Here is a 21628-nt window from a genome sequence, read left to right as displayed (position 1 = left end):
GCCTGCTCTGCTCTTTCCTATATAGTTACTATGTGTTCCTATACCAGTCTTACCTATCATTAATGTGAACCCCCAAGTACTTGTAGGTAACAAGACACAGACGCTCTTTGGTACGGCGAAAGTCAATAAGCAGTACCTTGGTTTTGCTGATGTTAATATGGACATAATTCTTTTGTTTGCACCAAGAAACAAACTTCTCCACCTGACTCCTGTTCTCGGTCTCTTCCCCTAAGTGCAGAATCATCTGAGAATTTCTGCAAGTGACATGAAATTGTTTTTTATTTGTAGTCACATATTAACTGTAACACAACTGTCACAATAAATAATACTGCTTTCAATTTAAAATATTTAATTTCCAGTTTTAAGGAAAAATGAAACTTTGGCTTAATCATAACTGTCCATTATCAGGTTGGGTATATGGTGGAACTACTGCTTTGGCATTAATCACAATGCTAGATGTATTATAATCATACACAAGTCATTTAAAACAATTCTAAGCGTTTAAAGTGTTGTCCATACCAATAAAATCAAATTGTTAAATATAATCAAAAATGTCAAATATTATAAAAAAAAATTGGCAGCACTGTGTTGACTGATTCGTATTGCCACTTGGGTTCTGACAGCGTGACTTTGCACACTTTTTCACCAGGCATTCAAGTTTTCCCAGCATTTCCCAACATTTCATAAAGATCTGCAGATTAAGTGGGTTCAATTAGAAGACTTTTCCTAGAATTTTCATTTGCAAAACAAAAGTACAACATCACTGTAAGTTGTAGACATTCACCGTGCAACCATCAGGGGTGTAGTGTTATACCTCCAGCAACTCAGTCATAGCTCTTTAAATAGGCCCTACAACTATTTACAAATCAGTGTTTGACCGGTTTGAAGGTCTTAAGCGTGCTGCAAGTCGTAATGATAGGTCTTGTATCTGTGAGAGTTAACAGCCAATAGCCGCTCAACCAGAAGTTCATTTTATACCAAACCTAGAGTCAAGAGCAATGGTGTTTATAAAGAAACAAGGAGAGCAAGTGCTTTGGATTATTGAAGCAGAGTAGTTGCTTGTTGAACTTTGGAGTCAGCACAGATGCCTGTGTGCCTTTCATATTTGTCATGTGACCAACACAGTGAAAAAATATAAAAAGATGATGAAAGATTGCAGTTGAACCCTTGAAGTACTCTACTTCTTATTTCATTGTGTTGCACATTGATTGGCTATTAAAATGAGTCAACCTTGTGGTACTTTTGAGGCACAATCCAAGATCTGAAAGTGTGATAAAAAGTCATAGGGAACTTGTGTGATCTCTCGTCCCCTACAATTCCTAGTCATATAATCTAACACCCTTAGAAGCCGTGAAATTCATCAAGTGCAGTCATAAAATCTGACATGTGATTTGACAAGAAATTATGTCCAGTTCTATAGTGTGATGCTGGCCGTAGATTAATTGATAGCTCGAACTTGTCCCTGCATGACCATTGGTGTGGTCATGAGTGGGTCTTGAAATGTAAGGATGCTCACTTCCAGGTTGTTTCCTACTTTGCACCAAGTTTTGCCAGGGTGAATTCTGGACCCCTATGAACCTGTATTGGATTAAGCAGGTTTCAAGACTGTTATGGAAATATAATACATCCATGCCAGCTATTCTACACTCCTCAGATGAAAGTGGGATAGAAGAAAGAAAAAAATACAATGAGTCCTGAGTACTATACCAGGGAATGTATCACTGTATTATCCACCTTAATAACAGGATACTTGTCTGGGTGTCTGTCTGTGTGTCCATTTCATTGCTATGTCCCTGCCATTCCAGAAGATGAAGCATCACAAACATTTTAGTAATAAAATGTATTGCATTTGTCATTTCAACAGATGGTACATCACAGACATCATTTCCACTGATGTCCATGAGTATGGAATTCACCCTTAAGCCGAAAGAATGTTGCTACATCTACTCTATTAATGCCTTTGAGGATTTCAAATACCTGAAAGAGGTCCCCACATACTGTCCTTTGCTCGAGACTGAACAAGTTTAATTCTCTAAGTCTGTCAGAGCAGGACATGTTCTGAGATGCACTTGGTTTCTCTCCTCTGCACAGCTTCAAGTGTTGCTATGTCTTTCTTGTAGCATGGTGAACAGAACTGCACACTGCACTACAGATGTGGTCCTACCAGTGCACTATATAGTTGACTTAAATTCAACAGTCTTCATAATATAGCCTAACATTTTATCTGGTTTTTAAATGCTTCTGTGCATTACTTTATTAATGAAGGTGTTGCATCAACATAAACCCCTAAATCCTTTTCAGAGCTTCCTTCCTGTACGATAGTGTCTCCCATCTTGACTTATTTTCCTTTTTTCCATGTGCAGCACTTTGCACTTTTCTACATGAAATTTCATGCTCCATGTGTTTGCCCAGTTTCTGAAGGTTCACGACTTTTTGAATTCTTTTTCTTGCCTCCTTAGTGTTTGCCATCAATCCACTTTTAGTGTAATGTGTGACTTTGACAAGTTTACTAACTACTCCAGAGTCAATGTCATTAATATAAATCAGAAAGAGTAATGGTCAAAGGTTAGACCCCTGAGGAGCTCCACTCATAACCTTGCTCCATGTGAAACATTCTCCTCTTATCTGTACTTTTATGTTAAGTAATAACACAAGAAATGCTTTACTATATCATTAACTGTTCATAATGTAAAAAATATAAAAACATTGCATAGCATTAATTTTCCTGAAATATGCCCTGAAATAACTTTGAATTGCTTGTATGATATCATTAATTGTTTTTTTTTTAACAGAGTGTATGCATTGAAAATTCTTGCATGGTCAGAGGCAGTAAAGAAGGAAGAAATGGTGCCCTACATCTCCTTAGAAACATTATTAAACCAGCAGAGAAACCAATGATTGACATTCTGAGAGGAGATGATAGATTCAGGTACATTTGTATTAATTCATAAAAAGTAAAGATGGCTGAGTAGACAAGCCCGTTTTGTAATAATAATAACTTGGTATCATGAACCTGTAGGCAACTCCTGTAAACAGATTTCCACGCTCAATATGAATTGCGATCCTATGGTTTACCCACTTTTATTCCCTTACGGAGACATTGGCTGGCACAAAGATTTAACATGTTCCCGATAAAAGAACCGACAAGCGAATAAGGCTTACTCAGTGCCAATTTTATGCGTACAGATTAGCAATGAGGAATACATTTAGTATTTGCACTCCAGCGGCAAACTATTCCAACAGTGCGTCGTAGATTCGTATGTTAAAACAGAGGGTGCGCGTCTCAACTATCTCAGATTAGATCAACAAGATTTGCGCGTGGAACAATACAAAGGACTATCAGATGCACTGCAAGCAGCTGAAAATAACAATGTACAGTACGTGTAGGCAAAATGATCATATTACCGTCCACATTTCCAGGAAGTCCAAGGTACAGACAACAAAACTAGCAGGATGCCATGGCCATATTACATAAATTCGGACAGCCTCAATTATTTATCACTTTCACATGTAATCCTGCTTGGCCGGAAATTCTACATGCACTGTCGGATACCCAAAGACCGGAGCACAGACCTGATATTGTACTACGAGTCTTTTGGATTAAGCTGCAGGAATTACTTAGAGACATTCTACAGTAACATCTTTTTGAGGTTGTTATTGATTATATTTACATAATCGAATTTCAGAAGCGTGGCCTTCCCCATACCCACATGCTGTTTACTCTTCACAATAATTCTAACAACCAGTCTTCAGCCACGGTCAGTTGTACGTGGCTTTCTCTAGGGTTAGATCTTTCGACTCATTATCTGTCGTCACCACCAAAACACCTATTCACAACTGCGTCTTTCAAGAAGTATTTATTTCTTCTTGATTTCTGAATTCCTTTCTCACCGTTTTCCGTTCCTTTTCTGACACCACCGTATGCTAGTAAATAAATAATACTGCTAATTAATTGCTGTTAACATGTGTGATTAACACATTCAAAATTTCTATGTTTACATTTTTAGCACAACCCCTAAATGCATTAATTTACTCTGGTCAATTTGACCACTCTTCACACTTAATAAAACAGTGCAGAGTGAATCCAAGTATATTAACAGCCCTCAATCATTTCCAATGTTTCTTCTTGATAATAATCGTCATCCATACACACCAACAGAGTTGTCATCAATCGTCTCTTGCAATGCACGATTATTCCTTATTGAAACATAAAATACAGCATACTGTATTGAATCAGCAAGGGACGTGATTTGACCTGTATTTTCGTACACATTGTTTTACATATGCACTAACCCTTCAAAGAACACAGAATAACATCAAAACAATTCAAATCAAAGCACCTATACAAGTGAAGTGAATGAGTTTCATTTTCTTTTCCCTCTAATGGTGCAGATGAACAAGCCCTGTGCACCTTCTGAGTTTGCCAAGATCAACGTCATGCTTGCCATTATGCTGTGCTCACATATTTACAATTAAAAAAAAATGTCACATTGCACAGTATATCATATAGCAGAACATCCAGAAAAAGATGGTGTACACAGTAATGTCAGCTAATGCAAGTTCACCCTTGAAATGCAAGAGTCTATTGAGGTACAGGTCTTAGTGCAAGATAGAATGTCAGTAGGTCAGCCTTGTCCCTTGTGACAAACACGTTTGTCGTCAAGCTTTTCCAGTCGCCCATGAAGTCATATCTCACTTGAAGAGCACAGTTCAGGTGCTACGCTTGTCTGAGCAGCTAAAGAGTAGATGATACAGAGTGGAATCACTTGATTCCTTATACCTTACTCACACATCCCCCAAATCAAACATGGTATCTAGTTGTTGTTTAATTAATTGCATGTTACCTACTGCAGCCAACATTATAACCTGCATTAGCCTATATTATTCTGTATCCAATAAAATTAGGCAACAATCAGTGCAAATCAGTCATGCTAATATTTACATCCATTTGGGCTGAAGATTACAATAGTTACACTTATTTTGCAATTCACAAATAATACATTTTATGACAATGAGCAATTTAAAACATCAAAATAATTATAAAACACATATATAGAAGTTTTTTCAGTCTATCTTTGCGATTTAAAAGCCCAATATATACATAGCTTCAATCTATTTAATGACTTCTCCTCTCCAGTAACAGCTGTGAAGTTGACTCATGTGTATCACACAGTTAAGACCAACCTGAGCTGTAACAGTGCACAAAAGCTGTACCATGATTTTATGTTTCTGTTTTTTAATTTGTGTAATTGTTAGTGCATTTGCTATGGTGTGGGCTTCTGTTACACATACAGTAACTGTTCAATAAAATAACTGGAATAATTTAATATGCATAGCCATATTTATTATTATTGTTTATTATTAGAAATTAATGACTTTTATGAGTTATTTCTGCTTTATCGCAAAATTTCAAAATGCTTGAAGGAAGCATGATAAATTACCTTTAATTAACCTTTTGATTAATTGCAATTACATTTTTATTCAAACTGTGGCCATACAAATAGGTATTAAAGTTGTCACATATAGGCTTACATGTTGGTTATAGCATCACACTGAAAATAAATCTAATATGACTGTGAGGTTGTTTATTAAAGAAATTCTAGAGATGTTAGGCCTTTGGCACCTTACAAATGTAACTAAATTTTCAATTGTAAGACATAGAAAACAAATTAAAAGACTGCTGCTAAATCTGAAAAATGATTAGAGGTGTAGAATTTACACATTGAATGGGAACCAATCTTTATCATGTGGTGACAATTATGGCACAGTGGGTAGCGCTGCTGTCTCGCAGTTAGGAGACCTGGGTTCGATTCCTGGGTCCTCCCTGTGTGGAGTTTGCATGTTCTCCCTGTGGGTGGGTTTCCTCCTGGTACTCCGGTTTCCTCCCACAGTCCAAAGACATGCAGGTTAGGTGCATTGGCAATTTTAAATTGGCCCTAGTGTGTGTGTGTGTGTGCGCGCCCTGTGGTGGGCTGGTGTTCTGCCCGGGGTTTGTTTCCTGCCTTGTGCCCTGTGTTGTCTGGGATTGGCTCCAGCAGATCCCCGTGACCCTGTAGTTAGGATATAGCGGGTTGGAAAATGGATGGATGGCTAGTATGGAATAACCAAGGGATCATGAGTGTATGTGTGTGTGTTTGAGTGTATGCAGCTCAAAGGAAGAACTGACTAAAGATCTAAGTGGCCTTTAGCAGCATGGTAGTTATTTGCATATATGCCAGCATGTGCTTACCAGAAACAGTACCCCTACTTGCCAAAAAACACAAAGCTCATCGTAACTTGACACAAATATGGTATGGCATCCAATCGTCGAAGTTCCACTTCTGTCATCACACAAAGGCTCTGTCTTCCATGAAACTTTATATTTTGTTAATTTGCTTTTTGTAGCATATTTCTAAGCCTTGTGGAAGCGGCAGGCTTGACTGAGATGCTCAAACAAGAGGGAGATTGGACTCTATTTGCACCCACAAATGATGCTTTTGAAAACTTAAGTGAAGAGGAAATGGAACTTCTCACAAGTAAGGAGACTTTTCACAGTTATTAAGAGTAACATCCATTCATGAAACATAATGACAATGGAGCAGAGACTCCAATGTGACAGACACATGCATTGTTGCTATGTATATTGTCAAACAGTAAATCAGAGTGGATGTATAGGCATTAAATTCATTCAGACTGAATAAAATCCATGAGCGGCAGTAGTTAGTGTTGCTGCCTCCCAGCTCTGGAGACCAGGGTTCAATTTCTGGCCTAGTCACTGGCTTCATGGCCAGAAGCCATACCACATGCACTTCAGAATACTGTAGGTCATCCGCCTGAAGCTAAGCATGTTTTTGCCTGGTCAGTACTTGGATGGGAGACCATCTAGATAAAGCTTGAATTGCAGCTGGAAGTGTTGATGGGGTGCTTACCCTGTGATCTTGTGTGGATCCCAATGCCCTATACAGTGGCAGTGACACTGCGATACAAAAACATTGTTATCCTCCAGGTTAAATGTAAAAACCCTCTGTGGTCATCTTTCAAAAAAAGAAGCATGTATCCCGATGTCATGGCTAAATTGCTCATCATGGCTTGGCTATTCGGCACCCTAGTAATCCTGTCTCTAACTGGTTATCTCTCTCACCCCTTCACCATTTACTAGCTAATGTGTGGTGATCATACTGTCGCAAAATGGCTGCCACTGTATCGTTCTGGTAGATGCTACACGTTGGTGATGGTTGAAGTTGCTCCCCACTTTTTATGTAAATTGTTTTTAGTGTCTTGAAAAGTCCTATATAAATGCAATGTCTACTTCTTCTTCTACATGGAATTTGCACATTCTCCCTGTATCCACCTTGTTTTTTTTAGATATTTTGGTTTCTTCCCACATATTACAGGTATTCAGTACATTATGTTAATTTGTGACTTTCAATCATTATGTAATTATGGGAGCAAAAGTGTTAAGTGTTCACCCTGCCATGTACCTGATGTGACTAAGACAGGCTTTGGGCCTTCCAATGAGAAAAAAAATTAACTAATTTAATTACTTTTCTGTAAACTGTTTTAGTTTATACTATTTTCAGTTATTTTATTTTGATTTTGTTCAGGTGATATAAATACATTGAGGGCAATTCTTCTGTATCACTTTTCTAATGGAATTTACATTGGTGGGGGAATGGAGCTTGGTGTCACTAACCTCCTGAAGTCAATCCAAGGAAACAATCTCATGGTTAAAGCAGTAAGTACATCAAACAAGATTTTACATGCATTGGCTACGCATCATTGCTGTATGTTTCACAGGTGACATTAACACAGGCGTGTAAAAAAGAAACAGTTGACTAGAGTTTGCACTTTCAGAAGGAGATAATCTGCACACAATGCCTTGTTCCATAGACAGAAAATACAATTTATAATTTTGATATAGATATGAATTTTCTCAAAGGTAATTTCCATTTAGTTTGTTACAATTTTTGTGTGTTCTTGGTGTAGTGAATAATATCTGACAGAATTTCCATTGAGAAATTAGCAAAAAAGCTGATAAAATTAAGTTGCACTTTGGGAAGATTATGACAAAAACAGTTAAAAACTATACTAATAAACCCTGACCATTTCTTATATGTTGTGTAAGGTGATCTTTAATTATTACTTTTTGATTAAGACACATTACTATCCAATGTTGATTCTTTACTAAGTCAAAATTATTTATGAGATTTTAACAGAGAATATCTTAATAATGGGGCATATTAACTAAACCAATGTGAAAGAGAAGAGCTAAAATGTATGTTTAAATTCAGAAACTGAGGTTCTCTCTGACACAGAGACAGAGAAAGAGTTTCCAGCAATGAATGGGAAACTGCATTCACTAACAGTGGTATGTTGTGGGTCCAAAATTGTGGTTTCATTTCATATCTTTATACATGAACAATGAACTGGGATTAGAAATTAATGTCGTTTGACATCTACAGTAAGGGGTTATGAAGATTCATAGTTCTAGCTTGAGGATTTTGTACCGGATGTAGATTTTAATACAGAATGTTTTTAGTGAAAGTCTAATGACTAAATCAGATGTTAGGCAAAGAGGAGACAATGGAGGTTGCTAAGGTGCATGGATCAATTCTGATGCATGTCCGTAATCATTTATGTGGACATCCTCTGGTGACTCCAGTTTACTCACATAACCTGATCTACTACATGATGTTAGCTTAGTCATTTTATACTCTGTAAGTGTGCTGTTCAAAGCGCAGTTGTTTATAAGATGCAGTATCTAACAACTAGATGATTATAGGATCCAGTACCTAATAACAAGGAACAACAAACAGCATGTACAAAAATGGATGAATAATAACAGCAAAACTTATAGTATGCTTCCATAAATATGTCCAGAATAATGACATGTGGTGAGGTTCATGGCTGGTGAAGCACAGACTCCTTCAGTGTCAGATTTACAAATATATGAACCCAAAATAGCAGCTTATTGACTATTCAGTTGGCAGCCAGTATGCACATTGACTACTGGTTATGTTTCATATCTCATCAGCATTCTTTACACACACATCAGTAAGGCTCATATATGGCTAAGAAAGAATGTTACATTTATAGCGGTGAGAGACAGTAGAGAGAGCACCCTCCATGCGTTTAAAATTTGCCGTTGCAATTCCACAATTCATACTGATTCAATACAAATGAACGTATAGAGTGGTGTACAAAAAAAATTATTTCAATTTTGATCTTTATTGAAATATTTAGTTGTTTTTAAAAGCTTTTAATTCGGATGCTTTAATCAATTTTAATACAGACTGTTCAACAAAAGGATAACAAGAAAACAAAAGAATATTTTATTTAAGGTCAAAATTTAGTTTTTAAATATTGTTTTTTTTTTCTTAGTCTAATCCCATTCTTTATAAAACTGAAAATCAGGGTGTATAATAAACATGTCTGCAAACATTATATTGGCGACATACAGAGAGACAGCAACAGGCACGTGCCAATTGCACATCAACCCAGTTTGTGAGGGAGAGTGCAGTCCAAGGTGAGGCTCTGCTTGTCTCTGCCGTACCTCGGGTTTCTCCCCTCTATTTGAATAGGAAATGAGCAAATTCAGCGATTCTGACTATAAAAATGATCAATATCATTGGAATCATACAGAAAACAAATTTATAGCACAGACCAGTGGACACATTTATTTTATGCTATCATTGTTAGTTTTTTAATTTTCATGATGACAGGTGAGGCACTGCCTCACTTGCCTCCCCTAACTGCAAGTCCCTGGTCCAGCAGCACTTCATTGCCCGCACATAATGTCTGCAAACATTAGATGAACTCAACTCTTCCATATAGAATGAAATCTTTTCTTCTATCCATTGTTTCTACTATAAACCTTTGCTTCCCAACAACTGCGTATGAGGTGAAGAATAATGTAAGAAAATAAATATTAATATTAATTATTCTGTAGCCTTTTAAAACTCACATTGTTACCAATTTTCTACAGGGTCAATGTGCTATATAAAACATGTGTTTTTGCTATGCACTGTTTGAGTGTCTGAATGTTACTATCCATTCTGTGCACAAAAAATGATAATAATTAAAGCTGCTAATTAATTGCTGTTAACATGTGTGATTAACACATTCAAAATTTCTATGTTTACATTTTTTAACACAACCCCTAAATGTGTTAATTTACTCTGGTCAAAGAGGAGACAATGGAGGTTGCTAAGGAGCATGGGTAAATTCTGGTGGCTCTGTCAAGTAAAACTTCATTGTTTATCTTTGACTGGAGCAGGAGTAGTTGTCAGCATCTGAGACTCAATGCAAAGGAGTAACATTTCATGAGTTCTTTTGAAGCTCACATAATAAATAATTCAGTTACCAGTAGTAACTATAGGAAATGTTTGTTGTATTCTAAATGTTTGACATTACTAAGACTTAGAATATATAAGGGAGATTTTTGTATGTGTAAGGTGAGTCCATTAATCAACCTTCATCTTCAAATGTGAAATTAATTGACTACCGCTTTACAACATGCAATTACATGCCACTCCAAAATATGTCCTGTCAAAATGATACCACATTCGGAGCTGTTAACCATATAATTACTTGTAAAATATATATTTAGTCATCTTCTTGTCAGTCTGTCACTTTTAATGGGAAATGCCTCCAGTTAGTTTCTCTTTGTGAAAAGTATTACAAGCAGAATTAACTGAGCAGAGCAGCCCAAAAAGTAATATGTATATGCAAAGTAGTTGCCTAGAATGATAAAAGTCACCCTGACTTGTAACTTAATTCATCTTTAAAGAAAAGGTAACACAAATAAAAACATTTTCAAATGTAACAGTAACACTTTAATTTAGGTCTGCAAAAATGCATCTATTACTCATTTATTCTTATGTAAGAAGACCTTAATAGACACTTTTCGGGTCTTCATAACACCTACAAAGAATCAGTAAAGTGTTTATTGATCTCTGCATTGTGGCCCACTAACAAACCTTCACTTTGGAGTATTCCTGAGGTGTTTTTAACTGAGACACACATTTTACCATCATGTCAATATGCCACAGAGTACAGAGATGAATAAACGATCTACTGAAGTTTTTATAGGTGTTATGAAGACCTAAAGAAGCCTTTGGTAAGGTCTTATTACATAAGAGTAAATGAGTAATAGATGCATTTTTTCAGTACTAAAGTATTTCCATGTTTACCTTTTCTTACTGCATATTGTTTACGTAATCAGTATGTGACTATGTAATTACATTTTTACTTTTAATTGATACGTACAATATCAAGTTTAAAATCAAGATCTATCAAGATTATTAAACCTTGTTCAAAATTCTAATAATAGTAATGATAATAATAATACATTTTATTTATATATCAAGGGAGCATGGGAAATAATATATTGCGTTTTATAGAAGACAGTTAATCTGGTGATCTTAACAACCATTTTTTTTTCTTCTCAGATAAATAACACTATTATGGCAAATGAGATAAAGGCTGAAGAGAGTGATGTCATGGCAAATAACGGTGTCATTCATGTTGTGAAATCCCTGCTATACCCCGCTGGTAATTATTCTTTTATATTTGAATAGTTAATGATAAATCCTGTATTTTATCTCAGTAAAAATAATGCCATGGTTTAAAGATTCTAGTTTGGTCCTAAATTTGCACAGTTGCTGTAGGTTTTTGGTCCAGCCTTAATTAGAAGTCAATCCTGACAGATAACAGAACTTGTTTTTCTTTTTTTTTTATTTCTATGGCTTGTACAGTGAATGCTTACATTCTATCACATCAGGTCACTTTATATGTTATAGATTTTTCTTTGCATAGATTACCATCCAAATGATTGTGGCCAGGAGAACATTTGCAATTATCAACTGTTCATGTTTTTTTTTTTTGTTTCTTTCTAAATATTTTATTAAGCAGATAAATAATGATAAATTCATACAGGTCGCTATGCCATTGGCATTTCATTCCTAATTGGCAGATGAATAAGAAAACAAAAAGCCATTAAAACAGTGAATGCAACTTTTTAAAACTAAAAGAAGCAATTAATGGTTGGTAATATTAACAAATGAGCAAACTAAAGCTGGTGTCACATCATATGAATTTTTGCTGTGAGGCATGCCAGACTTGCTGGACCATGTAATTTTAAAAGATTGAAAATCGCTGTCTAATTTTCCGACTGCATGGTAACCTTCCAGCACAGTTGTGTGTTTGCCCCTTTTTGTGATACCCAATAGCGCCCTGCCTGGCAGAGCCGATGCTGTACAAAGTCATGGAGTAGTTGGATTGAGTCACTAGCCATGTCACATTATACCACTCATTTCACAGCAGCGTGCCACCACAGACTCCTCAGACTTAACTGAATAACAGGCTATAACTGAAAAACACTGGAAAACTCACGGAATGTGACATGGCTTTAAATTAAGAACAAAATGTTGCTTGAGCAATAATTGTTACAGTAGCAGTAATTAGTTTCTAATTAAGAAATTACGCAGGAATAAAAATCTTGCAGTGTCACTCCAGGACCAAACTTGAACGGCCTGCCATAGATAATCAAACAGAAATAGGTTTATCACCTTTTGGAAAGTAAAAAAATTAAGATATTTCAGATGAAGCAAAATTTCATAATATACTTATAATGATAACTGATTAAAAACAAGACATATTTTCAACTCAATAAAGCTTTCTACCAAGCATTCACAGGTTGTTTGTATGTATATTCTGGAAGCTATTAAAACAGAAAAAAGCAATTGCATCAAAACAATGTTGCAATTGTCCAACAATTTGTCCATGAGGTGATATTATTTATAAGAACATGATCTGTTTTCTCATTCTTTAATTTCCTTTTACTTCATTTCATTACTTATATATATATTATATACCGTATATATATATATATATTATATATATGGGTGGCACAGTGGCGCAGTGGGTCCAAAGAGATGCAGGTTAGGTGCATTGGCAATTCTAAAAATTGTTGTGTGTGTGCCCTGCGGTGGGCTGGCACCCTGCCCGGGGTTTTTTTCCTGTCTTGCACCCTGTGTTGGCATGGAGTGGCTCCAGCAGACCCCCGTGACCCTTTAGTTAGGATATAGTGTGTTGGATAATGGATATTATGAACAGTGGAAATTTCGAAGACCAAACTGTGCGCTCTTTCATTTGTTTTCCTGATTGTGACTTTTTTTGACACTGGAGAATCTGCTTAGAAAACACTGACAGAATGCTTACATGCATTTGCACATACATCAGTGTATCATCAGACGGGTTTATGCTTTGTGATATTAAAGTATAGACCATGGTTTGAGATGTAAGCTATTTTAATCTGTTAGTTTGTTACTGGCCTGCAGAGTGGCAGAGCAGTTAGTGGCATTGGCTGAGAGCTCCGCATCCTACCTGTGTGGGCGTTGCATGTTGTCTCTGTGTTCCAAATTTTGAAAGTGGTTCTGCTGTACAGCAATGTAAAGCAGCAGGTTTATGCTTACCTTCTTCAAATATTTTCATCGTAGCACAGAACAGGTTCATTAGTCATTTTTGCTTTATTGTGTGTGTGGTAGAGCCAGTTTGAGTATCTAATGCCTGTTTGCCATGACCAAAATGTTGTACTGGTCATGATGAGGTTGATCATGAGTGCTCTGTCAAATAAACTTTAATAAGAATATAAAGTAGATTAAATAGTTTAAAGATTCAAGAATGAAAGAAGAGAAAAGCAAACTAAGAAATTCAGATTTTAAATGAAGGAGCTTGTTGGTCTGATGGACGAGCTAATTGGTCTGAGTGGCCTGTTCTCATCACAGTATCCCTAATGTTCTGAACAGAATCTTGCTATGTAAAAATGTCTCATATTGCTAAATGTGATTATATGTGTCACTCAGCTTAGTTGTTCAAGGAAATTATCAGTAGTTGTATACTGACTTCTGTTATGGTGTCATTTTTGGCTTTCAGATTTTTGACTGGGTTTCACTGATTTTAAAGCAATATGCATACAGCAGAAGTTTATTGGTGCCATCTTGTGTAGTCTGCATCATTTTCCAACAGCTAGCTCTATGTGCGTCATTGCTTTTACTAACTGATTAGGTTCCAAATTGATTCTGCCAGCTGTATGTAAAGGCAAAAGATGTATAAGTATTCATTTAGGAAAAAAACTTTTTTATATAGCTATAAAACTAGTTCTTGAACACCTTTCCAGCTGTAGTTCTGAACTAAACTCTTTTTTGAACTTTAAATATGTTCAGATGCTGAAAGTGGCAGTCTAAATAGTAAATCCTATGACACCTGGATAGGAAACACAAGTAGGGAATATGATTCATTATGCAAGAGTATCAACATGCATGTGTGTCAACTTTTTTTTTTTGCCTTTAAACAATCTTATGAATGAATTTGAAAACTTAATGTAAGTATTCATATCTCTTCTATCTAATTTTAGAAATGCCCGTGGGAAATAATCAACTGCTCACCATCCTGAAGAAGCTAATTAAAAATATTCAGTTGAAGGTAAAAAAAATAATGAAGTGATTGTTTTTTGCCTTTCTTAGAAGTATTTACAATACTTATTGGACAGGTTGACAGATGAGATTAGACAGGAGTCCCTGTGGACTATGATGTTTGCTGATGACATTGTGATCTGTGGTGATAGTTAGGGAGCAGGTTGAGGAGACCCCAGATAGGTGGAGATATGCTCTAGAGAGGAGAGGAATGAAGGTCAGTAGGAACAAGACAGAATACATGTGTGCAAATGAGAGGGAGGTCAGTGGAATGGTGAGGATGTAGGGAGTAGAGTTGGTGAAGGTGGATGAGTTTAAATACTTGGGATCAACAGTACAGAGTAATGGGGATTGTGAAAGAGAGGTGAAAAAAAGAGGGCGGGCAGGGTGGAATGGGTTGAGAAGAGTATCAGGAGTGATTAGTGACAGACGGTTATCCGTAAGAATGAAAGGAAAGATCTACAAGACGGTAGTGAGACCAGCTGTGTTATTTGGTTTGGAGATGGTGGCACTGACCAAAAAACAGGAGGCAGAGCTGGAGGGGGCAGAGTTAAAGATGTTAAGATTTGCATTGGGCGTGACGGGGATGGACAGAATTAGAAATGAGGACATTAGAGGGTCAGCTCAAGTTGGATGGTTGGGAGACAAAGTCAGAGAGGCGAGATTGAGTTGGTTTGGACACGTGCAGAGAAGAGATGCTGGGTATATTGGGAGAAGGATTTTAAGGATGCAACTGCCAGGTCAGAGGAAAAGAGGAAGGCCTAAGAGGAGGTTTTTGGATGTGGTGTGAGAGGACATGCAGGCGGTGGGTGTAACAGAACAAGATGACAAGGACAGAAAGATATGGAAGAAGATGATCTGCTGTGGCAACCCTAACGGGAGCAGCTGAAAGAAGAAGAAGAATAACTGTGAGGTTAAGACAACATGGTTGTGTTCAGTCCACCCCTTGAGACGTACTACTTCTAGCCATCTGATTTTAAATTCTCCCTTAAGTCCAGAAGTGCTTTCATGCATTTTGTTGAAGTGATTACCTCATTTTGTAGAAAGCCTTTTAAAGTTCAAACAATTTTTAGGATTGGATAACAATGTATTTGATTTGATCTTCTACAGGATATCTATGAATTTATATGTTTTATTACTTAAAAAATGATCAGATACTTCTGTCACTGATTCTCCAACAGAGAACTAAAAATAACTTAATGTGAAGGAAATAAGAAATGCCAAATAAAAGCTTACAATTATGGGCACATTAAAAAAGTTTTACTGAACTGAGCTGTCATAGAAGATGGCGTTGATACCACACTGGTTCATCTTTTATGCCTGAGCCATTAGAAAAAAAAGAACTACAGTTAAAATCAAAATCATAAAGCATTACACAGCATCTATAATTAGAATTGCCTGGAACATCTCCAAATTCAAAATTCTTTGTAGACATACTGTACTGTAAAGTGTGCTTTATGACTGGCACCCTGTCCAAACTTGATGTTTGCCTTGTGCCAAGGGCAGGTGGGGTATGTGAGAAAATTAACTGTTTAAGGAATTGTTGGATGTAACTTATAATCTGAAATATAGTAAAGCACTAAGGTCTGTGTGTCCTGTTCCTCTGAGCAATCTGATTGGTCAGTTTGGCTTTGGTGTGATTGGTCAGTTTGGCTTTGCTGATGCAACAAGAAGGAAGTACAAGTGTGAGATGCACAAGCAGGAGTAAAGGTGTATGAGGCATACTGAGAGTATCACAGGAGGCGAGAAAGGCACCTCAAAATGAATGACCGAGTCTGAGAAGCAGATTTTATGGGAATGTGCTAAAGACAGGGAGAGCCCAGGCAAGAGACATTCACAAACACATATACAGAGGAAAGGTGCTGAAGGTACACATAGGGTAAAAGATAACAAATATTTTAGAATTATTCTGTATTCTTTCTACAGTTTAGTGGCAGCCATTCCAGCAGCTCCATGTACGACTTTGTATTTCTATCTTTTTCTCAATCTCACTGATCATTCCTACCACTTTCTTTTATGTGGACTCGTTTCCTGGACTCTTATTTGTGAATTTCCCCTTGGGGATTAATAAAGTATCTATCTATCTATCTATCTATCTATCTATCTATCTATCTATCTATCTATCTATCTATCTATCTATCTATCTATCTATCTATCTATCTATCTATCTATCTATCTGTTATTTGTTTTTGACAGGTACTATGGCTAGTATAACAATTATAATTAAATATAAAGAGTGGTACAGGAGGCTGCGTGTGAATATCAGATTGTACATTGACTCTAAGGAGTACGTATATGCAGAAATGGTAAATGTAATTGGTGGCCCTAAATTGGCCCTCTTTGAACATTAGTGTGTCTTGTGATAGATTTTTATTCTGTTTAGCTGTGGGCCTTATGGTGTTACCTGCAACTCAGATTAAGTTAAACACAAATAAAGATAAAGAATGGCTGCATACATTGTCTCTTCTGGTGTAACAACCTTTGGTTGTTTAGTTTGTTTGATACTAACTTACACAGAGTGAGGCAATATCTTTAAAAAGTGTAACATTTTTAGATTTCTTAATGTTAATCTTCCCATTCTTCTGTGTCTTTCAGTTTATACAGGGATACAAATACAAGGAAATCCCATTAACCTTCATTAGTAAGTATATTTTTTATTCAGCTGTAGCAGATAATAATTAATTTAATTTTATCATTTGAATAATTAACAGGTTGTAAGAACTGGAAGCCCCTTTGTCTTAAGTGCATGCTTAGAATGTGATGTTTGAAAGGGAAATGAAGCCACTACAATGACCTTCTGGATTTCTTCTGTAAATTCAAAATTAGTTTTGGTCATATCATAAAGAGCAAACCCCGAGAATAGGATGGATTTTATAACATAAAACAATGAATATCATCCTACAAGGTTTTTATGATAGAGAACCCTTCTTTGGGTTTCAAAAGCTTTTAAATATAATTAAAATATCATAATAAAGGAAGGCTTTGAAATTTTGAAAACTGGCATAATGACCTTGACCTTTATTGTGAGACCTGTATATTATACCATGAAAGGAGTACATAAAAAATAAGAATTATATGCGATCAATGAATACCTGTATTTTTGTAATCTACGATAATAATTCATTTTCATTACCCCTCAGTTCTAATTATATATAAGTATCTCGTCAACAAAAATTATCTACCTAATTGTAATGCACCTTTTATTTTGTAGAACGCGTTCAAGTCACTGGAGGTCATACCATTACTAAAGTCATTTCTGGAGGTAATTCTTTTATGCATAATTTGGTCTTAAAATAATTATGTGCGTCTTGAAATATTCCAATTTTACTGTACATATGTTCCAAAGATGTTTCTTTGTTTCCTAATTCCCTCCATTAGAAAGCATAAACTTCTTTGTATGTTTTAGTGTAATACTGTATATTTAAATGCATATACGAAGGTGAAAAATGTATAATCTAATATTTTGTTAGGTTTTATATATATATATATATATATATATATATATATATATATATATATATATATATATATATATATATATTTATGCTCTTTAAGGCCGTTGTCAGAGATGAGCTCTACATAAAATCAATTTAAACTTTAGACTTTAATAAAGATTTTTTGGGAACTGTTATATTGAGTAGATAGATAGATAGATAGATTTTAAGACTAAATAAATTCTATTTGATATGTATAGTTACAGTATAATATAATATTGTATATATAATCAAAGGTTTATAGGTTCAAAGGTTTTTATTAAAATATTTTTTGTTTGTGTCCAAGCTAATGATTATGTATATATTATAGCATATGTTACCTTAAGCAACATAATGTTTTTTTTTAAATCTAAGGGGAAATTAGCCATTGGGATATGTCATAGAATTGCTCTAATCTAAATGTAACAACAAGCCTTCTGTTTCTTAATTTAATTTTGGAACTGTTTTCCAGACCAGTGTTTTCAGTTCACACATAGTATTAGAATTATTACGGAAACTCTCCTAAAACTTTATTCAGTAACAAAAAGGTTTGTCGGACCTGTGTGCTGAAAGTGTTCCTTTAAATTAAATTGCAAATTGCTGAGAATTGGTAACAATTACTAAGCAACAATTGATAAAAACATAACATAAGAAAGAAATCCTGCTCAAGTCATTTTTGTAGCAGTCCTATGTAATTCAATGGTTGGTTTAATGCAGCTACATTTAGAGAAACAAAAACATCATTTTATTTAGTCAATTGTGGATGAAAAATACTCAAAGACAACACAAAAGAAAGAAATAATAGATATAGCTTAACAACATAATTGTCATTTGCCAGATCCAAATGTGATTACTAAGGTGCATGTGTATAGTTAATCATTTTGAAAGTTTCATTGTATTATGTCAGTTTTTTAGATCTGGCTAGAAAATGCAATGAAAACTTAATAAAATGGTAGTTTTTTTTTTGGTAACTAATCAAAGTATACAATTAAAAAGTATTTTTCTTTTTTCTGTTTAAGAATGTCAAAACTATGAACTTACCTTTTTATTAAATGGCCTTAAATCTAGTCAATGTAAATGATTGTTTAGTTCAATAGACAGCGAAACTAAACATTCATAACATTTTGATATTTCAGAACCACAGAAACCGAAGGCTCGAAAGCCGAAAGTTAAAGTAGTTGGTGGAGAGAAAGTTAAGAAAGTTGTCCAAGGTATGCATGAAAGTGAAAACCTCTTTTCTTGGAGTTTGCATTCTAAGCTCACAATACATTGAAGTTTAAGTCAGTGGCTTAATGCATTCTTTAGGAAAATACGGTTTTACATATTTATACCTGAATGGAGATTTAATTTAACTACTTGATGGCGCAGTGTAGTTAAAATTTGAACCTTCTTGGTTCAATAAATTTCCACAGGATATAAATTAAAATAAAAAATATTTCTTTGTACAAGCACAATGAGTGCAAAGGTGCATACAACCTCGGCTTTTATATATAGTTAATTCTAGTTATTTTAACTAGAAAGTAAGCTAATCAATATTCAATGTTACTAATTGAGTAAAGCTGTCATGGTGCTATAGTGTATAGCGCCATGGCTTCGCCCATCTGGAATTCTGGGTTGAAGCTGCCACTTTAGGTATGGTATAAAGTTTGCATGTTCTTTTCATTTATACATTTTTTTGTGTCCGCACATGTTTTGCCCTTGAATACTCCTCTGTCCTATTACTCATCAGTGAAGTTGACATGAGTCTCTGAAGCTGCCCAGTGGGATTGTCTTTGCGGATCTGTGCATTAGTGAGCTCAGCGAAGAGCCAGCATCCAATACAGCGTTGGTTCCTGCCTTTTATTTAATGATACCAGGGCAGATTTCAAATCTCCATCACCCTGTAGTGAAATATGACTGAAATGAATGAATAATGATATCAGTATACTTGAATATCAGTACAAAATAGTTATTTATTTATTTTTCTTATTTGTTTTTGTTCCTTGGTTATTTATTCTATTATATGCACCATTCAAATGTTGAAAAACGAAAGGAATCAATGTCAATCTTCTTCTTCTTTCGGCTGCTCCCATTAGGGTTTGCCACAGCTGATCATCTTCTTCCATATTTTTCTGTCCTCTGCATCTTGTTCTGTTACCCCCATCACCTGCATGTCCTCTCTCACCACATCCATAAACCTTCTCTTAAGCCTTCTTCTTCTCCTCTTACCTGGCAGATCTATCTTTAACATATTTCTCCCAATATACTCAGCATCTCTTCTCTACACATGTCCAAACCAACGTAATCTCTCTCTGACTTTGTCTCCCAACCATCCAACTTGAGCTGACCCTCTAATGTACTCATTTCTAATCTGTCTATCCTCGTCACACCCAATGCAAATCTTAGTATCTTTAAGTCTGCCACCTCCAGCTCTGTCTCCTGCTTTCTCGTCAGTGCCACTGTCTCCAGTCCATATAACATAGCTGGTCTCACTACCGTCCTGTAGACCTTCCCTTTCACTCTTGCTGATATCCGTCTGTCCCAAATCACTCCTGACACTCTTCTCCACCCATTCCACCCTGCCTGCTCTCTCTTTTTCATCTCTCTTCCACAATCCCCATTACTCTGTATTACTCAATGTCAAGGCTGAACCCAAAATGGCTAAAGTAAATTTAGTGCATACAACCTAGTGTCCTAGGTTCCAATTCCAATTCCATTTTGTCTGTTGTGTGGCTGTGTGATGGACTGGTGTCTCTTCCTAGTATAATTCCTTCTTTGCACCTTGTGTATCCAGCATAGGCTTCGGCCTCCTTGACCCTGAACTGGTTTAAGAACACTAAGTTAAGGATGACGTTTTGATTACATATGGATGAAACATTATATAGCCGCCTTATTATTGTTTTACTTACTTTAAATGATAAAACAGATATGTCTTAAACAGTGATTCGATTATGCTATTGTTTTAGCAATATTTACATGATCGTTTTAATAGTTTTTTCAAAATGTAATAAAATGTAACATATTTTACTTCATGTCAATAGATAGATTTATTACAGGTTTAAAAACTAACCCTAGATCTTAAAGTGACTTAATTCATCTACAAGAGATGTTCAAAAAGTTTCCGCCCTTTTTTAAACTGCATTTTTAAGAGTTTCAAAAACAAATTGCATCACTTTCTACATAGTCACCTTTTTCCATCTTTGTACCAACTTTTAAATGCCCAATTACTACCCCTCCCACCCTCACTGTTTCCAACGGAGATATAAAAGTGCAGAAACTTTTTGAACGTCCCTCATATATATGTAAGGCTATATATTCTAGAATGTAACTTTGTTGATTCTTTTTTCAATGTACAAGAGGAATATTATTCTTTCAGTGTGACTTTCATGTTTTAGGTTACTCATGTCTCCAAATGATAACTTAGCTCACCATACATTCATTCATATCATTACCGTCTGTTCAAAGTTTTCAGCATCAATTTGTTAGTATAAAACATAAAGCAGTTTTGTATTTTAAATATTATATTATTGATGGGTTTATTTTATTTTAACACTGCAAATAACACTTTTATGACTACTTTAAATAAGTTGTCTAATATGAGAATCACAGTTTGGTCTGTTTCATGTAAATAGCAGGTAATTACTGTATACTGGTAACTACTTCCAGATTGTCTAGAGCAGTGATTTTCAACCAGTGTGTCATGGCAGAGTGGTGTGCCATGAG

General features: G+C 35.6%; 1 protein-coding gene across 3 annotated transcripts in view; it reads left to right on the top strand.

The window, feature by feature from the left end:
- Window positions 1–21628, top strand: part of LOC120524016 (periostin-like) — a 72908-nt gene that overhangs the window by 34642 nt on the left and 16638 nt on the right. For 2 of the 3 annotated variants that reach the window (XM_039745817.1, XM_039745815.1), the window contains exons 11-18: window positions 2793–2929; window positions 6385–6515; window positions 7584–7714; window positions 11430–11532; window positions 14396–14463; window positions 17049–17094; window positions 17665–17715; window positions 19063–19137. In XM_039745817.1, the coding sequence (XP_039601751.1) occupies window positions 2793–2929; window positions 6385–6515; window positions 7584–7714; window positions 11430–11532; window positions 14396–14463; window positions 17049–17094; window positions 17665–17715; window positions 19063–19137 (742 nt within the window). The remainder of the gene's footprint in view (window positions 1–2792; window positions 2930–6384; window positions 6516–7583; window positions 7715–11429; window positions 11533–14395; window positions 14464–17048; window positions 17095–17664; window positions 17716–19062; window positions 19138–21628) is intronic. The other variant, XM_039745816.1, reaches the window with a different exon arrangement.

This window comes from Polypterus senegalus, chromosome 2 (genome assembly GCF_016835505.1).
Source record: "Polypterus senegalus isolate Bchr_013 chromosome 2, ASM1683550v1, whole genome shotgun sequence".
Classification (NCBI taxonomy): Eukaryota; Metazoa; Chordata; class Cladistia; order Polypteriformes; family Polypteridae; genus Polypterus; species Polypterus senegalus.
Note: the sequence above shows the minus strand (reverse complement) of the source record. Positions and strands in the feature narration are given on the sequence as shown.